The 19,136-nt window shown below is 37.2% G+C and overlaps 1 protein-coding gene across 25 annotated transcripts in view; it reads left to right on the top strand.

Moving 5' to 3' along the window:
- The first annotated feature begins 760 nt into the window (after positions 1 to 760).
- DLG1 (discs large MAGUK scaffold protein 1) overlaps positions 761 to 19,136 on the top strand; it is a 273,518-nt gene continuing 255,142 nt past the window's right edge. For 22 of the 25 annotated variants that reach the window (XM_045037102.1, XM_045037101.1, XM_045037099.1 and 19 more), the window contains exons 1-3: positions 1,702 to 1,843; positions 2,179 to 2,228; positions 2,930 to 3,061. In XM_045037102.1, coding sequence (XP_044893037.1) covers positions 2,210 to 2,228; positions 2,930 to 3,061 — 151 coding nt within the window. In that variant the 5' untranslated portion in view covers positions 1,702 to 1,843; positions 2,179 to 2,209. Of the gene's footprint in view, positions 961 to 1,579; positions 1,844 to 2,178; positions 2,229 to 2,929; positions 3,062 to 19,136 lie in introns of those variants that run through there. The other 3 variants (XM_019839943.3, XM_019839942.2, XM_011285885.4) reach the window with 3 other exon arrangements.

The raw sequence follows: 19,136 nt of genomic DNA, 5'->3' as shown, positions 1-19,136 counted from the left end.
TTGGGAAGAGCAATCTTCCCTGAAAGACGATCTTCGATCTTCGTGTTTCCCGTTTTGTTACTAACTCTGGGTGACTTTGGGCAAATTCTCTCTGGACTTCGGAGGAGGGAGCTCCCCGTTATCCAGAAGAGGCTCAAAGACCCGGACGGTGACATTTCTCTTAATTCTCCTTCTACAACCTGGGTAGCTCAGACCCAGAGCCGGGTCCTGGCCGGCCCGAGGTCTCGCTCAGAGTTGCAGTCAAAACTTAACCCAGCTTTGCGCGCTAAGGGCGCTAAGGGCGCTGAGGGCGGCTCGGTTTCGGAGGAGGTAGCTACAGGTGAGTTCTTAAAGGGGCCTCCAGAGCTGGAGTAATAACCTGAGACTGATGACTGGGCTGGGGAGCACAGGCAAGGAGGAGTGAATGAATGAGCAAGTGAAAGAAGGAACAAATGTTTTCTTTCCACCCTTAAACACATTCACGCTTAGAATTAATCACTTAGACTTAAAAACCCTCTAGTAAAATCATCAAACTCTTAAAATCCGTCTCCCTGTTTTATGTGCCCTTCTTTAATTCAACCCCTCACGCCCCCAAAAAACTTTTACTTAAGGGCGAGTAATAAAAACGCCCCAGTACAAAGTGGAAGACGGTGCAGAGATCGCACCCCCCAACCCCACACAAACCCCTCCCCTTCCCCCTTCCAGGCTCCGCCCGCCCCCGCCCCTAATGTGGGTGGTGCAGTGGACTCCTCCCCGAGACCGCTTTTCCCTGTTGGGGATCCACCCCCGGGGGCGCCAGGCACTCTCTCCTGCCTTGGAGTTGAAAACGGCACGTGTTTAGTGAGGTTAAAGGGTGTCTCGGAATGTGTGTCTTGGATCTGGTGTAGGTGAGGTCACGTCTCTCTTCAGACACCCCGACCCTTCCGGGCCTGGCGCGCTCCTCGCTCTGAACCGCGGGACACAGCGGTGGGCTAGGGCGAGGTAAAGGCGGGCTCCTCCAGGGCCACCAAGGACCACCTGTAGAATCTGTGTGTCAACTCCTTTGTCTTCAGAGCCGCTTCAGTGGCCGCTCCTTTAAGCGAGGAGGTTCACTTGCGATGTTTCCCGGGTCCCCTTTCCCGTTCCCCAGCCCCCTCCTGGCCCTCCTCCCCCTACCAACCCAAAGGTAGCAGCGCTGAGAGCCCGGGGCTCGGCGCCAGCCGCCTCCTCACTTCCCATTGGCTGAGAGCGCCGGGAAAGCGGTCACGTGGGGGCGCGGCAGTCCAGCTCCGGGGCCGCCATCTTGGCGGAAAGTTTGGGGGGAGAGCGGTTGGGGGCGCGGAAGGAGGCGAGGTTCCGGGGGTGGGGCGGCTAGGAAGGGAGAGGGCGAGCGGGCTAGCGGGCCGCGGCGACCGAGGCGGCCGCGGCGGCGGCGGAGGAAGAGGAAGAAGGGGCGGTGGGGGTGCGGCCGCCGAGGGGAGCTCCTCCCCCGTTCCCTCACCCCCCTCAGCTCAGCTCCTCGAGCCCCGGGCGGGGCGGGGGACGTGGAGTGGGGAAGGGCGGGGGAGCCGCCCCGACTCAGGCCGGAGCGCACCCCAGCTCCTAGCGCTCGCGGCTTGCAGGAACTTTGTGGTGGCGCCGCAGGTGTGGGGGCCCGCCGAGGTGTGCATGTGGGGCGTGAGGGCGTCGCGGAGAGCGGCCGCAGCCCTGTCCGGCCCCCGCTGGAGTAGCCCGGAGGAAGCGAGCCAGGAGAAAGGCAAGCGAGAGGAGGGGGCCAGAGCAGAGTGGGGTGATCAGCCCAGCTGGTCCCGCGTCGGAGCGCTCTTACTGTCGCTGCAGGCTTAGGGGCCAAGGGTCGGAGCGCCTCTGCACCCTCCGGTAGCAGGTGGGGAATGTGCATACTTAAGCCGGGGGAGGGGTGGCCTCACGTTTAGGCGTTTAGTACCCTTTGGAGAGGGAGCAGCTTTCGAGGAGAATTTGGAAGCAGGCTTCTCTGTCTGCTCTTAATTTGCCGGGGTACCCACCCTTAGGTAAAAGCTTTCTAGAGTGACTGACACTGCCGGGTTTTGAGGCTTTTTCTTTCACTTGGGAAAACTTCGCCAGGTGGCCTTTTCATACAGGGCTGGGAGTTTTTCGACTTGAGATTCGGGGGAAATGCTAGTTTAACTACGACTCTGTTCTTTGCTTTAGTTGTCTCCGTTCTGTTTCATGTTTTCAAAGGTGTGTGCCCTCTTCCTGATACTGGAGAAAAATGCCGGTCCGGAAGCAAGGTGAGAATTTATTTCAGAACTCTCCTGCGAGTGTCACTTGCTTTTCTGTGTGTATGTTTTGTGATTGCTGTGCTTTAAAAATGTTCAGCTCCGATGAGACAGCATCGTCCTAGCCTTAGTACTTAGGGAATCTAAGCCTCATATCCTTAGAAGGGAGAACCACCTGAATATTTTTCAAACTTTCTTTTTTGACATCTCTTTAGTGACTAGAGAGGCAGTTAATTTTGTTTTCTCTGAAATGTCTTTTCAAAAACTCTGAATTGGTGTTTTAGTATTTTACTTTATCATTCTTACTAAACACTGATTTGTGAATAAACGTGGGATCCTGGCTAAGAACTAGTGTTTTGAAACATTTTAAGATTTGGATTATCATGACAAATTGTGGATAGGTAATTGCTTTTGCATATCAGATCACTTGAAGCCATGTTAACTAATATTTGACCAGTCTTTTATTGTGGTAGATTATTGTGGTAGACTGCTAGCCCACATTTATTACAAACTGCTCACCTTCCTCCTTTCTCTGTGACATATGTTTAAAATGTTTTGATTATTTCAGGGAACGTGTGTGTGTGTGAACATAGTAGCATTGATTGACCTAGAGGATTTGGGGAAGTGTTTAGATGTCTCACAGATTATTTGCATAAATAGTGTGTGACACTTGTATATGTGTAATTTTAATCAGACTCTGCTTTTCTTCTCAGACACCCAGAGAGCATTGCACCTTTTGGAAGAATATCGTTCAAAACTAAGCCAAACTGAAGACCGACAGCTCAGAAGTTCCATAGAACGGGTTATTAACATATTTCAGAGCAACCTCTTTCAGGCTTTAATAGGTGGGAATTAAAACTTTATTTGTGACCATTATGTGTCAACTAGACTTAATGCTCCTCTGAATTCATTTATTTTAAACTTAACAGAGTGATTTACTCGGTTCTCTGTAAGGAATTCAGTAACTTGAACATCCAGTGAGTTGTATGTCTGATAGGCCAATATCCTTTCAAAAAATACCTGATAACTGAAAAAACTTTCATTATGATTATTTCAGTGATCTTTGGCGACAGTGTGTGATATCCTAGCATTAACTAATAAAAGATGGAGAAGTTGCAAGAATGTTTCAGGACCCAAAAAGACAAGAGTGAATAACTTAATTGTTAGCTTGTTTCTATATTTGACTTCTGTTTCTCTGGAGTCCCTCAGAATGTTTGAAGAGTTCTTCTATGTTTGAGGACATATGTCTCCTTAATATGGACCTCTGTTAAAACTTGGCATTCATGGAGTCAGAATTTTAGATCTGGAAAATTATCTTAGAGGTGATTTTGCTATTTTGTCTAATATTTTATCGACAAGAACATTAAAACAATATTATTCATAACTAACTTAAATTTAAGGTTGTGCATTGGTCTAATAAAGAACTGGACAAATAGTCAAGAGTCCTAAATTCTCTTCTTTACACTGCCATTAATTGAATGGTATTATACAAGTTATTTAACCTTTTCTAGGTCGCTATATTAGCTGTAGAATGTGAGTTCATTAGAACAGTGGTTTTTAGCCCTCCCTCCCTCCTGATTTTTAAAGTAGCTAGATTCTTTTTTAAAACAAAGTCTTATATTTTGTACACAATTCCCAATTTATGAAACAAGATGATTTGTCTGTGGCCTCTAGGTACCTGGAAAGTGTTAACCACTGAACTAGGAAATTTGTTCCTTCCAATTCTAAGAATGAAATGTTTTTAAATTAATCATTGACTATATAAATTAGATATGTACTTCATTGCATTACATTTGTTTCCTTAGTAACTTCCAAGTTGGTATGACCTAACATCTATTGATAGAGTAACTTTTGATGTGTTTGTGGATTTACCTTTAAGTTAGTGTACCCTGTCAAAAAACCTTACTGCTAAATTGATACTCTGTATTAAGTTTGTTGTAAAATTAAAGATTTTAAGGAAGACCACTCAGTACACCTGAATAGTTTTAAAATATCTAACGTTATCATAGTATCTATTTATTTAAATTTTTTAATGTTTATTTTTGAGAGAGTGAGACAGAGTGTGGGAGAGGGGGAGCAGAGAGAGACACAGAGACACAGAATCCGAAGCAGGCTCCAGGTTCTGAGCTGTCAGCACAGAGCCTTACGTGGGGCTCAAATCCACGAACTGTGAGATCATGACCTGAATTGAAGTCGGACACTTAACCGACCAAGCCACCGAGGCGTGCCATTATCATAGAGTTTAAAAACCATACACAAGAATAGAACAGTATAATTAACTATTACATAATTAACAATATAATGAACCTATTTTCAAAAATTACCAACATTCTGTCTTTTTTGTTTAAACTCCTCGACATTTTTACATTTCGGTTTCTAAGCTCTGACATTTAAGGTCCAAATGGATGATCAAATTAGATTCCTCTGAAAAAACAACAAAAAAGGAAGGGAAACATTTTTAGTCATTTGGTTTTCTAAATCAACCTTAAACTTAGGAATGTTTTATTTAGTAGAGTCAATGTTTAGAAAAAAAATAGTATGACTTCTATGTCCTCATTTACCTATAGACAGATAGGTGTAGTCCCTCTCTTTGTGGAGTCTGCAACTTGAAGAAAATTAAATGGTCAGTGAAGTAAATAGAATCTATGCTTCTTAGATTTCTCTGTAGATTGGAGGTAGATTTGCTGTGTTTGGAGGGATTTTTAAAATGTATTCTGCCCTGCCTGTTTTGAGTGTTTATCTGTTCTTACACGTGATTGAATTCTAATAGAATTAGCTTTCAGACAAGTTTGTATTTGGTGATCTTCTTTGTTCTGTATAATTTCATTGGTTGTGAATTTACCTTATATTTAGATTTGCTTGTATTTTAATGTTTAATAGGATATGATACCGAATTTTGGTGTAAGAAAAGTAATCGATTTTAGGAATTTTGAAACGAGTGAATTTAGTAGAGATCTTTATGTGTTTGCATACTGTAATTGAATTAATTGTTGACACTGCCTAAATAAATGCATTCTTTTGTGTTTGCTGAAATTGGGTTAATTTATTAACCTTTGTTACTTTTTTCAGTCTGAAAATGTTTAGGTTAGTAAGACTTTCCTTTTGCTTTGCACCGGTACCATTGTTCTTGAAACAGCACATTAGCGTACTTTAAACCTGTAAATCGCCCTGAGCTACACTAGAGTATTGTGTTCATAGTAGGTGCTGAAAAATCTTGGATTAACTTTTTTCCTTTAGTAGGCGGCGCTCTTTTTTCTGAGGTAGTATCTGTGGACCGTTGGATTAAAGGAGACATGGGTCTTGACAATCTGAGTTGTTTCAAAGGTTCTTGACTACTTGAGTTTGGAAATCATCTCCTTAGGTCATAGTGAATTATGTAGTTACTTCTTTGTACTTGTTGTCTGCATGATTATTTATTTATTGATTCTTTGAACTGGTAGTTTGCATTGACTGTTCTCATGCATTTTAAAGAAGGTTGTGTGGGGTGCTGGGGTTTTGATGCTATAGAAATGTTGATTTATTTTCTTCTTCCTTCTGTAGTTGATACCTTATATAGATTAGGTTTCCGGTACTCTGAGGTTATTCAGAGGAACAAGTATGTGTATATTGTATTACATCTGTTCTGAGATAACAATTTTTAAATATTTTAATATCTTTGAATTTGGGATACATTTTATGACTGATGTGTGTTGGAAATGATTTTACATTCTTAGTGGCACATGGTAGAATGGTACATCTTAGAACTGATGTCCTCATTTCAATGAAATATGGCAATCACTGTCCTAGCTCTGATGTTTGCTAGTATCTTTGAAGGTTTAAAAACTACTGAACACAGCAAAGTTTTTATTAACTTTTGAGTTTCAGGTGATAAGTTGCTTCTTTAAAGCTGAATATTTAAAGTTATATCTAAAAAAAAAAAAGTTTATGAGCTATACATTTCTTTAAAATTTATTCTCCAAATACCTGGTGATTATCTTTGTGTAAATGGGAGACAAAGTCTGCCTAATTTTAATCCTTAATTTAGTTGAGTACAATTTGAAAACGTAATATATTTGATTTTGTATTCTCATTTTCTGCACTTACATTTGAAAAATTTATAAATAAGTAGACTGGGTGTTGTTTGATTCCAGGTCAGATCCCAGGTGTTCAGGTCCAGCATGATTTGAGGTTATTTATGATTCTTAGGTTTATCTGGGGTCTGAGATGATCTTTGTAATCCTCAAAGATTTCGTATTAGTCCAGCTCCCCCCCCCCCCCCCCCCCCCCGGGCGTTACTTATGGGATCAAACATTTCTGCTTTTCTTGAGCACAGGAAGAGAACCTGAGCTCTAGATCAGGCTGACTTTAGAGACTTGAGTAAGTTGAGTCATGGGATTTGTATAGTTTGTCTGCAATAAATAGCAAGCTTATTTTAATGCAGTGTTTTATTTTAGTTATGAGATTTGTCAAAATGAAGATGGATCATGTAATAAATAATACTGTCCATTTATGAGATTTTTTGACTTCTACTTTATTTGTTGCTGTTCTTTTAACTGAGTTTCAGTAGGCCTTATAAACATGGTAAAGAACATTTGAATTTGTAGGTACTGGCTTTCAAAAAGTATGACTCCTTTTTTTTAAGTGAAAAAAAAGTGCATCATCTTAACCACTTTTTTTTTTAAACAATTTTTTTAGTGTATATTTATTTTTGAGACAGAGACAGCATGAGCAGGGGAGGGGCAGAGAGGGAGACACAGAATCCGAAGCAGGCTCCAGGACTGAGCTGTCAGCACAGAGCCTGATGCAGGGCTCGAACCCATGAACTGTGCGTCAAAGTCAGATGCTTAACTGACTGAGCCACCCAGGCACCTCTTAAAGACTTTTAAATGTATAGTTCAGTATTGTTAAGTACATTGGTGCAAAAACAGTTCAGAACTTATTCCTCTTTCAAAACCAGAACTCTACAACACTCTCCTTTTCCTTCTGCCCTCAGCCTCTGGTAACTACCATTGGAGTTTCTGTCTCTGATTTTGACTACTGTAAATAACTCATATATATAGTACTTGTCTTTTTGTGTCTAACTTATTTCGCTTAATGTTCTCAGAGTTCCTCCATGTGATAGCATGTGACAGAATATCCTTTCTACCTAAGGCTGAATTTTTTTACTGTATGTATATACCATATTTTGTTTATCCATTCATCCATTGATGGGCATTTAGGGTGTTTTCATCTCTTGGCTGTTGTGAATAGTGCTGCTTTGAACATGGGTGTGCAAATATCTCTTTGAAAAACTGCTTTCCATTTTTGGGATACCCAGAAGTTGGATTATAGGATCATATGGTATTTATATTTTTAATTTTTTGAGGATATCATACTGCCTTCCATAGCAGTTGCATTATTTTGCAGTCCCACCGACAGTGCACAAGGGTCCCAGTTTCTCCATATTCTTGCCAACACTTGGTATTTTCAGTTTTTTTGATAGTAGCCATCCTAATGGGTATGAGATTATGACTCTTTTTTAAGTATATGTAAAAAGTAATAATAGCTGACATTTCATCGAGTACTTTCTGTGTGTGATGCAAGTGTCTTATTTGTTATAATCCTATGAAGCGTATATTCATCTATGAGGTGATTGTGTCATTTTATATCATTTTATAGATTAGAAAAGTAGGCACTGAGAGATTACAGATCTTGTTCAGGGACCTTCAGATACTAAATTGTGGAGCCAGAATCTGAACTCCATCTGAATCCAGAGCTGCTCCTCACTTTCAGTTATTAGGATGTTATCTTAAGTTGAATATTTTAATGTGAGAAAGAACACTAACAACAAGCGTGGTAAACATAGATGTTGGTCTGTAGGTTCAGTGGTTTTATTTTTAAGTTTTTACTTTGAAGGAGAATATTTATGATGGAATGATGTTTATAATTACGGAGTTTACACATTTTGGAAAGTGTATTTAGTAATCAAGGTTTGTGAACTTCTAGCTATGATGGTAAAATGTCAAAATTTCTTAGATTTTTTGTTTCTTACTGGTCCCAGGGTTACTGTACTTTAGTTTGTTACTAACTTCATTTGTGTGACTTTGCAAGCTAGGTTTGAGAAAGGAAAACATTTATTACAGGCCGTGGATCATTTTATTGGCTAAAACTTTATAGAATTGGAGGAAATTTTTATTAATTTTTCAGTTGATGGTTTTGATTGAATTGGATTATTATTTATATGCTAATAGTTTTGCCTACGACTGCTCTGAAGCAGTGCTTTGATTATGTTGAATCTGGTTGAATTCTCTTCAGAAACCTTGTAATCACAGGGCTGTAAAAGCATCTGTAAATATTTCTTCTGGTCTAAGCAGTTTCATCTATGTAGGGTCAAGTTTTTCCCACTAAATTTTTTCTTTTCTAAATTATTTTTCCAGTATACTATCAAGTCTAGGACCAGGTATTTCATTTGTCATATCTCTTTGGTCTGGGCACATTTCCATAGCTTGGTCTTTAATGACATTGGCATTTTTGAAGGATACAGTTCCCCATTTCTTTTATTTTTTTATATAAGTTTTCTAATTTTGGGTTTCTCTGGTGTTTGCTTGTGATTAGATTCAGGTTATGTATTCCCTAGGGTTCTGTACATTCAGAGGTACAAGATACCTTTCCTTCATCGATGTTGTTAACCAATTAAGGTGTTTGATTTCTCTACTCCATAGTGTTTTTTCCTTGTTTATAAGCAGTATGTGGGGGTGACACTTCAACACCATGTGTATGTCTTGTTTTTTAGCAAAATTTCCACCTAGACTTAGTATCCATTGATGATGCTTGCCTGAACCTTTTACTATGTTGAAAATGACAATTGAAAAATGGAAGTTTTATAACAGTGGCACTCTTCTATGTTTTCTAATTAACGCTTGGCATTTTACTGTAAGAACCCTCCTCTCCCATTTATCTATCTATATATGTATCATTTAAAAAAATTGTTTTAGTGTTTATTTATTTTTGAGAGACAGAGTGTGAGTGGGGGAGGGGCAGAGAAAGAGGGAGACAAATCCAAAGCAGGCTCCAGGTTCTGGGCTGTCAGCACAGAGCCCAATGTGGGGCTCGAACTCATGAACCCTGAGATCATGACCTGAGCCAAAGTCGGACGCTTAACCGACTGAGCCATCCAAGCGCCCCTGTATCATTTTTCTTTTAATCGTTGATATTTATTATCATCCTTAATGATTTTGGTGCTCAGATTGTTTCTGATTCATTTGGTGAGAACTCTCTCAAGCTTGCTTTTATGTCCTTATCACATGCCCCTATTATTTTGAGTACTTTCTCATTTTTTTGGCCTAACAAGGTATTCCAGATTCATCTTGTAGGTATCTTGCCCAGCCTTGGAATCAGCCATTTCTCTGAGAAGTTCTGGTTCCTTTTGATACTTACCTCATTTTAAGGAATATGTGTGTGAAAATACCCTATGACTGTTAGTCAAATGGTACTTAAAATATTGAAATAACTTATGTTTGGACATTGGCTTGACATTTTCCTGTTTCTAATGTGCAAAACACAAATTGTAATACATAGTTTAAAGTTTTATACGATATTCTTTTTGGGGATCAAAATGGTTTTAATGTACATAGGTCTAGAAGAAGCACAGTATTCTCGAGTAGACTTGACTATTGCATATTTTAGTTTGTGAAAACGTTGTACTTGCTTTTAGTCAATTAACTGATAGAATTTTTTCCCTCTGAAATGGCTGGGTTATATTGCAATGTTTTCAGCTTTCTAGTTGCCTAACTCTCCAAAATGGAATTTATTATAAAAAATAATGCATATTCCATGTAAAGCATTTAAGATCACCTAATTGTACTTTATATAAAATGTTGTCAAGAAAAATCTCACACCAAAGGTAACCTCCTTCCATAGGGTGAATATCCTTCTAGAATGTTATTCTTTATGTATTTATACATAATTTGATTTTGTAAAACAAACTCTCTACACAACTAAAACAGTTGTTTCCTACGATGCGAATGGAGATTTATAATCTCTGTGTAAAGTGAAAAATTGCATCAGATTAAAATTACCCGTGAAAATCCTTCTGGAATTTAACACTGTCTCTCATTAACTGCAATATGGTTGTTTTTTTCTCTAGTGGAAAGAAATCATTGTTTCTTCAGTCAGGCAACAGGCATAGTAGTTGGCTTGTGTTTGAGTGATCTCTTGTACAAAAGCACATAATTCTAGAATCAGGCTGAGTGCAGTGAGATATAGAGATGTTTACATTATTAGAGGCATATGAAAACGGAGACTACCTGAGGGAACAGTCTTCTCCCTCTCACTTTTTATGTGCAACGACTTATTGGGTGGACTAATAGGTAGAATTGTCCTTTTTGGTGAAGGGAGGTGCTGAAGTTAGATTTGCTTAAGTGTATGTAGTGTGTATATACATATTAACTGTTTTCATCTCAAAATTTCTCATTGGATATCTTTCCATATCAGTAGGTTTGTATTGTCTTTAATTACTTTGTTTACATTGTATAGATTTACTATAGTTTTATTAATGATTTCCTAGAAGCACTTAAGTATATAACTTTTCTGTATTACAAACAACATTGTATTTGTATATGTCTCTTTGTTCTACATCATTTATTATATCCTTTGGGTAAATTCCTAGAAATGAATTGCTTGGTAAAAGGGATTTGCATTTTAAAAAGGCTTTTGATGTTTTAAAACGGTTATATTCAATTTAATTTTTTAGGTAGTATGTGGAATAACAACTAATTCACTATATCTTAAACAATACAGGTATTATCCATCTTTTTAATATTTTCTACTCTGATAGGTGGAATATACTTTTAGTCATTTTGATATTTTATTATAGATTTCTTTGGTTAAAGAAATAACCAACGATATAAGAATTTTCAGTGATGTATGAATTTTTTTTTAATGTTTATTTTTGAGAGAGAGCATGTGAGACCAACCAGGGGAGGGGTAGAGAGAGAGGGGAACAGAGGATCTGAAGCAGGCTCTGCACTGACAGCAGGAGCCTGATGTGGGGCTAGAATTCATGAACCGTGAGATCATGGCCTGAGCCGAAGTTGAATGCTCAAACGACTGAGCTACCAGGTACCCCCAATGTAAGAATTTTCTTACATCATTCATTTTAATTTCTTTTGTGAATTATTTGTTCATGTCATCTGCCTCTCCTACCACCTTTCCCCCCCCCTTTTCTCTTAGAAGTATAAAATCGTTAGGTGTAACATCTACATTAGGAATATCAACTTTGTCTGCTATGTAAGTTTCAAATAGCTTTCCTTGTTTGTCATTTGTTTTTAAACTTTGATTTTTAAGAAAACCTGTATTTAGATTCATCAATATTCTTTGTGCTTTCTGCCCTTGGTATCATGCTTAGAAAAGCTTCCCTATTCCCAAGATTATAAAAACGTTTCCTGTATTCAGAATCTTTAATACCATCTCTATTTTTTAAACAGAATTAGTTTGGGGCACCTGGGTGGCTCAGTCAGTTAAGCGTCTGACTTTGGCTTAGGTAATGATCTCATGGCTCATAAGTTAGAGCCCCACATCGGGCTCTGTGCTGACAGCTCAGAGCCTGGAGCCTGCTTTGGATTCTGTGTCTCCCTGTCTCTCTGCCCCTCCCCCGCTCATGCTCTGTATTTCTCTCCTTCAAAAATAAATAAACATTAAAAAAATTGTAAACAAATTTTTTTTAAATAACTTTTTAAAGTTTATTTATTATTGAGAGAGAGAACACAGCTGGGGAGGGGCAGAAAGAGAGAGGGAGACACAGAATCCTAAGCACGCTCCAGGCTCCGAGCTCTCAGCACACAGCCTGACGTGGGGCTCAAGCTCCCCAACTGTGAGGTAATGACCTGAGCTAAAGTCACACGCTTAACTGACTGATCCACCCACACGTTCCCGTAGCATCACATTTAAATCTTTAATACATTTGGAAATTATTTTGAAATAAAGTGAGATTGTTTTTTAAAATATAAAATTGTTTTATAAAATATAAAATGTTATTTTTATACTCCTTGTACATTTTTAAAAATTATTAGACTTTAGGGGCGCCTGGGTGGCTCAGTCGGTTAAGCGTCCGACTTCATCTCAGGTCATGATCTCACGGTTGGTGGGTTCGAGCCCTGCGTCAGGCTCTGTGCTGACAGCTCAGAGCCTGGAGCCTGTTTCAGATTCTGTGTCTCTCTCTCCCTGCCCCTCCCCCATTCACGCTCTGTTTCTATCTCAAAAATAAACATAAAAAAAAATTATAAAAAAAAATTATTAGACTTTAATTTTTTTTTTTAGCAGTTTTAGGTTTTACAGGAAAATTGAGTGAAAAGTACAGTTCCTATATCCTCATTACCACTCTTCCTTCCATTTCTTTTCATTAACATCTTGCATTAGTGTTGTAGTTGGTAAGCCAGTGTTACTATAGTCCATAGTTTACATTGGGGTTCACTCTTTGTGTTATACGCTGGTAAACTTGACATACATATTTGTTGTTCTGACACATGCATCCACTGTTACAGTATCATACAGAATAGTTTCACTACCCTGAAAATGTCTTGTGCTATACATGTTCATCCCTTCTTCCTCCCTTTAAGTCCCTGGCAACTGCTGCTCTTTTTACTATCTCCATAGTTTTTTGCCTTTTCCAGAATGTCATATAGGTGGAACCATAAGTATGTAGCCTTTTCAGTTTGGCTTCTTTCCCTTAGCAATATGCATTTAAGTTTTCTCAATGTCTTTTCATGGCATGGTAGCTCATATTTTCTTTTATTTTTTAAAGACTATTTTTTAGAACAGTTTTATTAGAGTTCACAGCAAAATTGAGAGGAACATACGGAGATTACTTGTATACCTCCTGCGTCCACAGATATATAGCTTTCCTCATTATCAACATGCCCTACCAGAATGGCACATTTATTACAATTAACAGACTTAACATGGGCACATCATTATCCCCCAACGTCCATAGTTTACCTTAGTGTTCATTCTTGGTATTGTACATTCTGTAGTTGGGGCAAATGTATAATGAGATGTATTCACCATTATAATATCGAACAGTATCGTTTACTGCCCTAACAATTCTGTGTATTCTGCTTATTCATCTCTTTCCCACTTGCAACCCTGGCAATCACTGATCTTTTTAGTGTCTCCATTAGTTCTGCCTTTTCAAGAATGTTGTATGGTTGGAATCACACAGCATATATTTAAGGTTCCTCTACATCTTTTTATGGGTTGATAACTTTTTTTGTTTTTAAGTGCTGAATAATATTCCATTGGATGTATTCAGTTTATGTTTTCACCTATTGAATGATATCTTGGTTGCTTCTAAGTTTTGGCAATTGTGAATAAAGCTGTTATAAACATCTGTGTGCAGGTTTTTGTATGGACATAAATTTTCATCTCATTTGGGTAAATACCAAGGACCATGATTGCTGGATTGTATAGTAGGATTATGTTTAGTTTTGTAGGAAACCACCAAACTGTTTTCCAAAGTGGCTGTATCATTTTGCATTCCCACCAGCAATGACTGAGAGTTCTTATTGTCCCATATCCTTGTTAGCATTTGGTATTGTCAGTGTTCTCTATTTTGGCCATTCTAATGGGTGTATGGTGGGATCTCATTGGTATTTTAATGTTCATTTCCCTGATGACATATGTGGACCATCTTTTCATATGCTTATTTGCCATCTGTATATTTGCTTTGCAGAGGTATCTGTTAAGGTCTTTTTAAAAATATTTTTTCCATGAAATAAGGTATTTTCATAGATTAGAGATGTTGCCAATGCTATGTTAAATTATTATAGGTTCTTGACTACTTAGACTTCTACTCTGATCTTTGTTTCTTTAGTTTGAGAGTTTGTAAGTATTTCTGTTTGGGATGATAAAAGTGGTAACTAAAAGCTAGAGAACATTTTCCTCACACTCCTTTGTGGGTGCTTCTGGAATTTTGTACTTTTCCTTATTCCTGTTTTGCAAACTTTGAATTCTGCAAGAAAGTAACAAAGACAAATGAAAATGTTTTACTTAAATTTAGAGAGTTCTGAAATGTGTGATCTTAGAGACTTCCTGAAAATATATATTTTTTGGTGATAGAAATGATTCTTCTCTGTTCTGTTGGACTAGTTGTATGTGCCCAAGTTTAATTTAGAATTTTTAATTCTCTTGAAATTTTCGATTGTTCAATTGTTTCTATATTTCTAATTTATATATGGTAAGTTTTTAGCTTTGTTACCTTGTAATTTAGATCTTTGTTCAGGAACTGGACTTGTGGGGACCCAGTTTAGTTCAAAACAGAAGGCACTTGATAGACTATAAATGGCAAATAGAAATAGACTGTGTTATGACTGATCCAGTAGGCTCAACAAAATTAATGTTTCTAATTGTGAAATGACTCAAGGGTAGTTTTCTCTAATGTATGTTTTAGTATTCCTGCATTTTTTTGTGTTCTTGCTTGCTTTAGTGCATCATTATTTTTAAAAGGAAATAAGTTTTTTCAGGGTAGTAAATAAAAATGTAATTAGTCATTTTAATTATGTGTCTGGTGTACATCTGGGTGAGCTATATGGATTTTCAGATGAGTATGGAATTACTCTTATTTGTTAAATGGCAATCATTTTGACTACTATATTCTCCCATTTTCTATATACTTTCATACGAAAGATTGAAGATTAGAGTTGACTCAAGTGAATTGTTTGCATAGGTTTATTGAAGGACTCTGTCATTTTACATGTGATAGTAAATTTGGCAATTTCTCATTAAATAGTATTGAGATGGGACTACTGAAGCATTATTTTGCTGTGATTACATGTTTTCATAGTCTGTACATTTTGATATAATTATGCGTAGCCCTGATTATTGGCATTGAATATTATTGGCATGGGAACATATAAATGATTTATATGAACCAGAATTGAAAAAGAATTTTTCATTGTCAAAAAGCTGGTTAACTTAATTTTCAAAAATGTTAATACATGGGTAGTAATAGAAATTTAAAATAAATATGTGTGTAAGATTTTGTAGCACCTTAAAATATAGCCATCACATTTTTATAGAAGTCTACCTATTTAAAAAAATTTTAATGTTTATTCATTTCTTTTGAGAGAGAGAGAACAAGTGGGGGAGGGGCAGAGAGAGAGAGACACACACACAGAATCGGAAGCAGGCTTCAGCCTCTGAGCTCTCAGCACAGAGCCTGATGTGGGGCTCAAACTCACGAACCGTGAGATCATGACCTGAGCCAAAGTCGGCTGCTTAACCAACTGAGCCATCCAGGCGCCTGTAGAGATTTACTTTCTTAAATCTACCTGTTTTAAGATGGTGTTATATGATTTTTAAGTGTTACATATTTTTCCTCAGTTTTCTCCATCTCTCAAAGACATTATTATTATACCTCATCTTTCAATTCTTTTCTCTCCTAAAACATATTCACTCCATTAGTATTCATTGATTGAATGCCTTTATTTATTTTCATGAAGTTGGTTTTTTGAGAATAACTTGGAATGTCAGATTTTAGCATGTTAAACATTTTCAAGAAGTAGGAAAGATTGGGATTATACTAGAATTTGTTTTTGTTATATTTGACTTCTACTTATAGTAGTAACTTCTGCTTTACTTTAGGCTAGATATCTTGTGGAACTCAGTGTTATACTCCCCAGGTTAGATGTTTCTAAAGAAAAAGTAGAAAGTAATGTTTTGAGTCTTAGAATGTTATTGTAAAAATATTTTTCTTGTCACAGTGATAATCTTTTTCTTTGCTAAATCTTTATAGTTATGATAAGTGTTATAATTATTTTCTGACATAAAATGTAGCTTATAAAGAACAGGGACTGCTGATAGCATGGGAAATAATAAGTACTTCGGACTTAATAAGAAAAGCTCAGCCTGTGTCCAGTTTTTCCAGAGTGCCCTTTTTGATCAGGCATACCTTTGAAAAATTTTTATTGATACAACTGAACAAATTGTAATAGATAAACATTTTCTGAAGAAGTGTTACTTTGTTGCTGATCTTTATAGTCTTGAGATACCTTCAAGATGAGGAAGTGTGGTGGACAAATGAAATAAAATGTGTGGAATGTTAGTCAAGATGGGATATGGGTCAAAATTAAAGATGTGTGTGTATATATATTTATATATTTTAAAGGAAAGTGATAATAACTGACAAACTGTCATACCAAAAATGTCACCACACTATACATGTGTTAACAGAAATATTTCAGTACTTTTGCATATGGTTTTGGTTTGCCAAGTGTGGTAACGAATCTCTTTTTAAGCTGGGGATAGATAATAATCTGGTAACAGTCTGGCAGTATCAGTTTTCCTGACCTCAGTATGAAACAAAGATATTTAAATAGTGTAAAACTTACATATGAAATTCCATGCACTTGACTCATTTAAGCTCTCCTAGAATCTCTCTTAGCTTAATTTTTTGTGATAAAATATACAAAACAAAATTTACCATTTTTTAAGTGTACAATTGAAGGCATTAAGTACATTCACATTGTTTTGTGACCATCACCCCTCTATCTCCTGAACCTTTTCATCATCCCAAACTGAAACTCTGTACCCATTAAAACAATAACTCCCCATTCCTTCCTTACCCCAGTCCCTGGTAACAACTGTTGTTTCTGTCTCTATGATTTTGACTATTCTAGCTACCTCATATAAGTGGAGTCATACAATATTTGTCTTCTTGTGTCTGGCTTATTTCACTTAACATAATGTCTTCAAAATCCATCCATCCATGTTGTAGGATGTATCAGAATTGTATTCCTTTTAAAAATTGAATAATATTGGGGCGCCTGGGTGGTGCAGTCGGTTAAGCGTCCGACTTCAGCCAGGTCACGATCTCGCGGTCCGTGAGTTCGAGCCCTGCGTTGGGCTCTGGGCTGATGGCTCAGAGCCTGGAGCCTGTTTCCCATTCTGTGTCTCCCTCTCTCTCTGCCCCTCCCCCATTCATGCTCTGTCTCTCTCTCTCCCAAAAATAAATAAAAAAACGTTGAAAAAAAAACTTAAAAAAAAATTGAATAATATTACATTGTTTGTATATACCACGTTCTGTTTTGTAATCCTTTATCTCTTGATGAACATATGGGTTGTTTTCACCTTTTGGATGCTATGAATAATGCTGCTGTCATCACTGATGACGAATCAGTGATGTACGAATACCTGTTTCAGTTGTTTTGCATAAGTGCCCAGGATCTAATGCTGGATCAAATGGTGATTCTATGTTTTAATATTTTGAGATACCACTGTATGGTTTTCCACAATGGCTACATCATTTTATATTTCTACCAATAATGGACAAGGGTTTAACTTATCTACATCTTCATCAATACTTGCTATTTTCTGTTTTATTGATAATAGCCATTCTAATAGGTGTTTACTCAGCTTATTTTGTCTTAAGCCTGATGTAGTTAAAATAATACGAATATTTGATTTCCAGTCCGTAAGAGCTCAGATACAGCAAATTAGAAAGGACTTTTTAATAGATGAGGCATTTTAATTGACAGGATGTGAGTGAACTTTTGGAAAATCCACATAGGGAACATTTTATTCTATGATCTTTCTAGATAGTAAAATGCTACTCAAAGTTATAGTAGTCTAGATCTCTGTTGTCCTGTATGATAATCACTAGCTGCATGTAGTTATTTAATTAAACATAAATGAAATTATAAATTTAGTCCCTCATTTACACAAGTCACATTTTAAGTGCTCAATAGTCATATGTAGCTAGTGGCTACCATATAGTGGCAGATGTAGAATGTTTTGAAAGTTCTTTTGGACAGCACTGATCTAGATATTTGTCAGAGATGTTATTGAAGGGTAACACAACAGTATTTCTGTTAAGTGTAGAATAAAAGGTCACAGAAAGTTAAGATTTCAAACTTGACTTACAATAATGGAAAATATAATAATTTTACATAATGATAATGGGCTACTTTTCTTTTTTTGGGGGGGCTACTTTTCTTGAGATTGGTAATCATCCAATTACTCAACACTCATTTAGTGCTGTTGGGCATAATTGTATTAGGAGCTCTGGCATATTTTTTTTTTAATAGGAGCTACCTCTCCCTCTCTCTTTATAGTTCTGTAGATATATATCTCCTACTTATATAAAATATGTATTTCTTACATATATAGAAATATCGACATAAATGTATAATACTCATATATATGTCTTCTACAAAAAAAAAATCTGTAATATTTTCTGAAAAATAGTCCTATTTAAATTTCCCTAATTGTCACAATGTCTTTTATACCCTCCTCCCTCCTCCCCCCCCCCCCCCCCCCCCCCGCCGAGTCAAGCCTCAGACATTGCAGTTGATAGCTGCGTCTTTTTTGTTTCCTTTCTACCAAAAAAAAAAAAAAAAAATTCTCGCTTTCAAACAGTTTCCTTTTCATGACATTGACTTCCTAAAGAAACTGCCAGTTGTCTTATGGAATGTCCCCTTCTAGATCTGTTTTTTTCCCGTTGCTTTTCTGTTGTCATTTAACTTGTTTCTCCAGCCACTGTATGTCCTGTGAACTCAAGTTGGTTCTGAAGGCTTGATTTAGGTTCAGCTTAAACAATTTTTGGTAAGAACACTTTGTAGCTGATGTTCTGAATTTGAGTTCATTTTTTCATGATGGCTATATGAGCAATTTTATATAGTAACTCGTTTGTAAAATGCTTTTACATAGAATTTTCTCTAGTAATATTCTTAACACCCTGTGAAGTAGGTTGATACTACCTCACTGTGCTGAGCTTAGTTTTTATTAGCTCTTTACTTAGAAAGTTCTACAGTGCTACTCCTTATTAAAAGGGAATTACTTTGTCTCTACTGTCTTCAGAAATTGGTTTTTAAAAGAGATACTAATCTTTTCATCATAGAAATAAGTAAAAGTTATTCTGTCTAAATGTTATTTATAGTAATTGTACATGATTCTGTACAGGATAATGCC

Source organism: Felis catus, chromosome C2, assembly GCF_018350175.1.
Source record: "Felis catus isolate Fca126 chromosome C2, F.catus_Fca126_mat1.0, whole genome shotgun sequence".
Classification (NCBI taxonomy): Eukaryota; Metazoa; Chordata; class Mammalia; order Carnivora; family Felidae; genus Felis; species Felis catus.
This window is presented reverse-complemented; position numbering and strand designations above follow the sequence as displayed.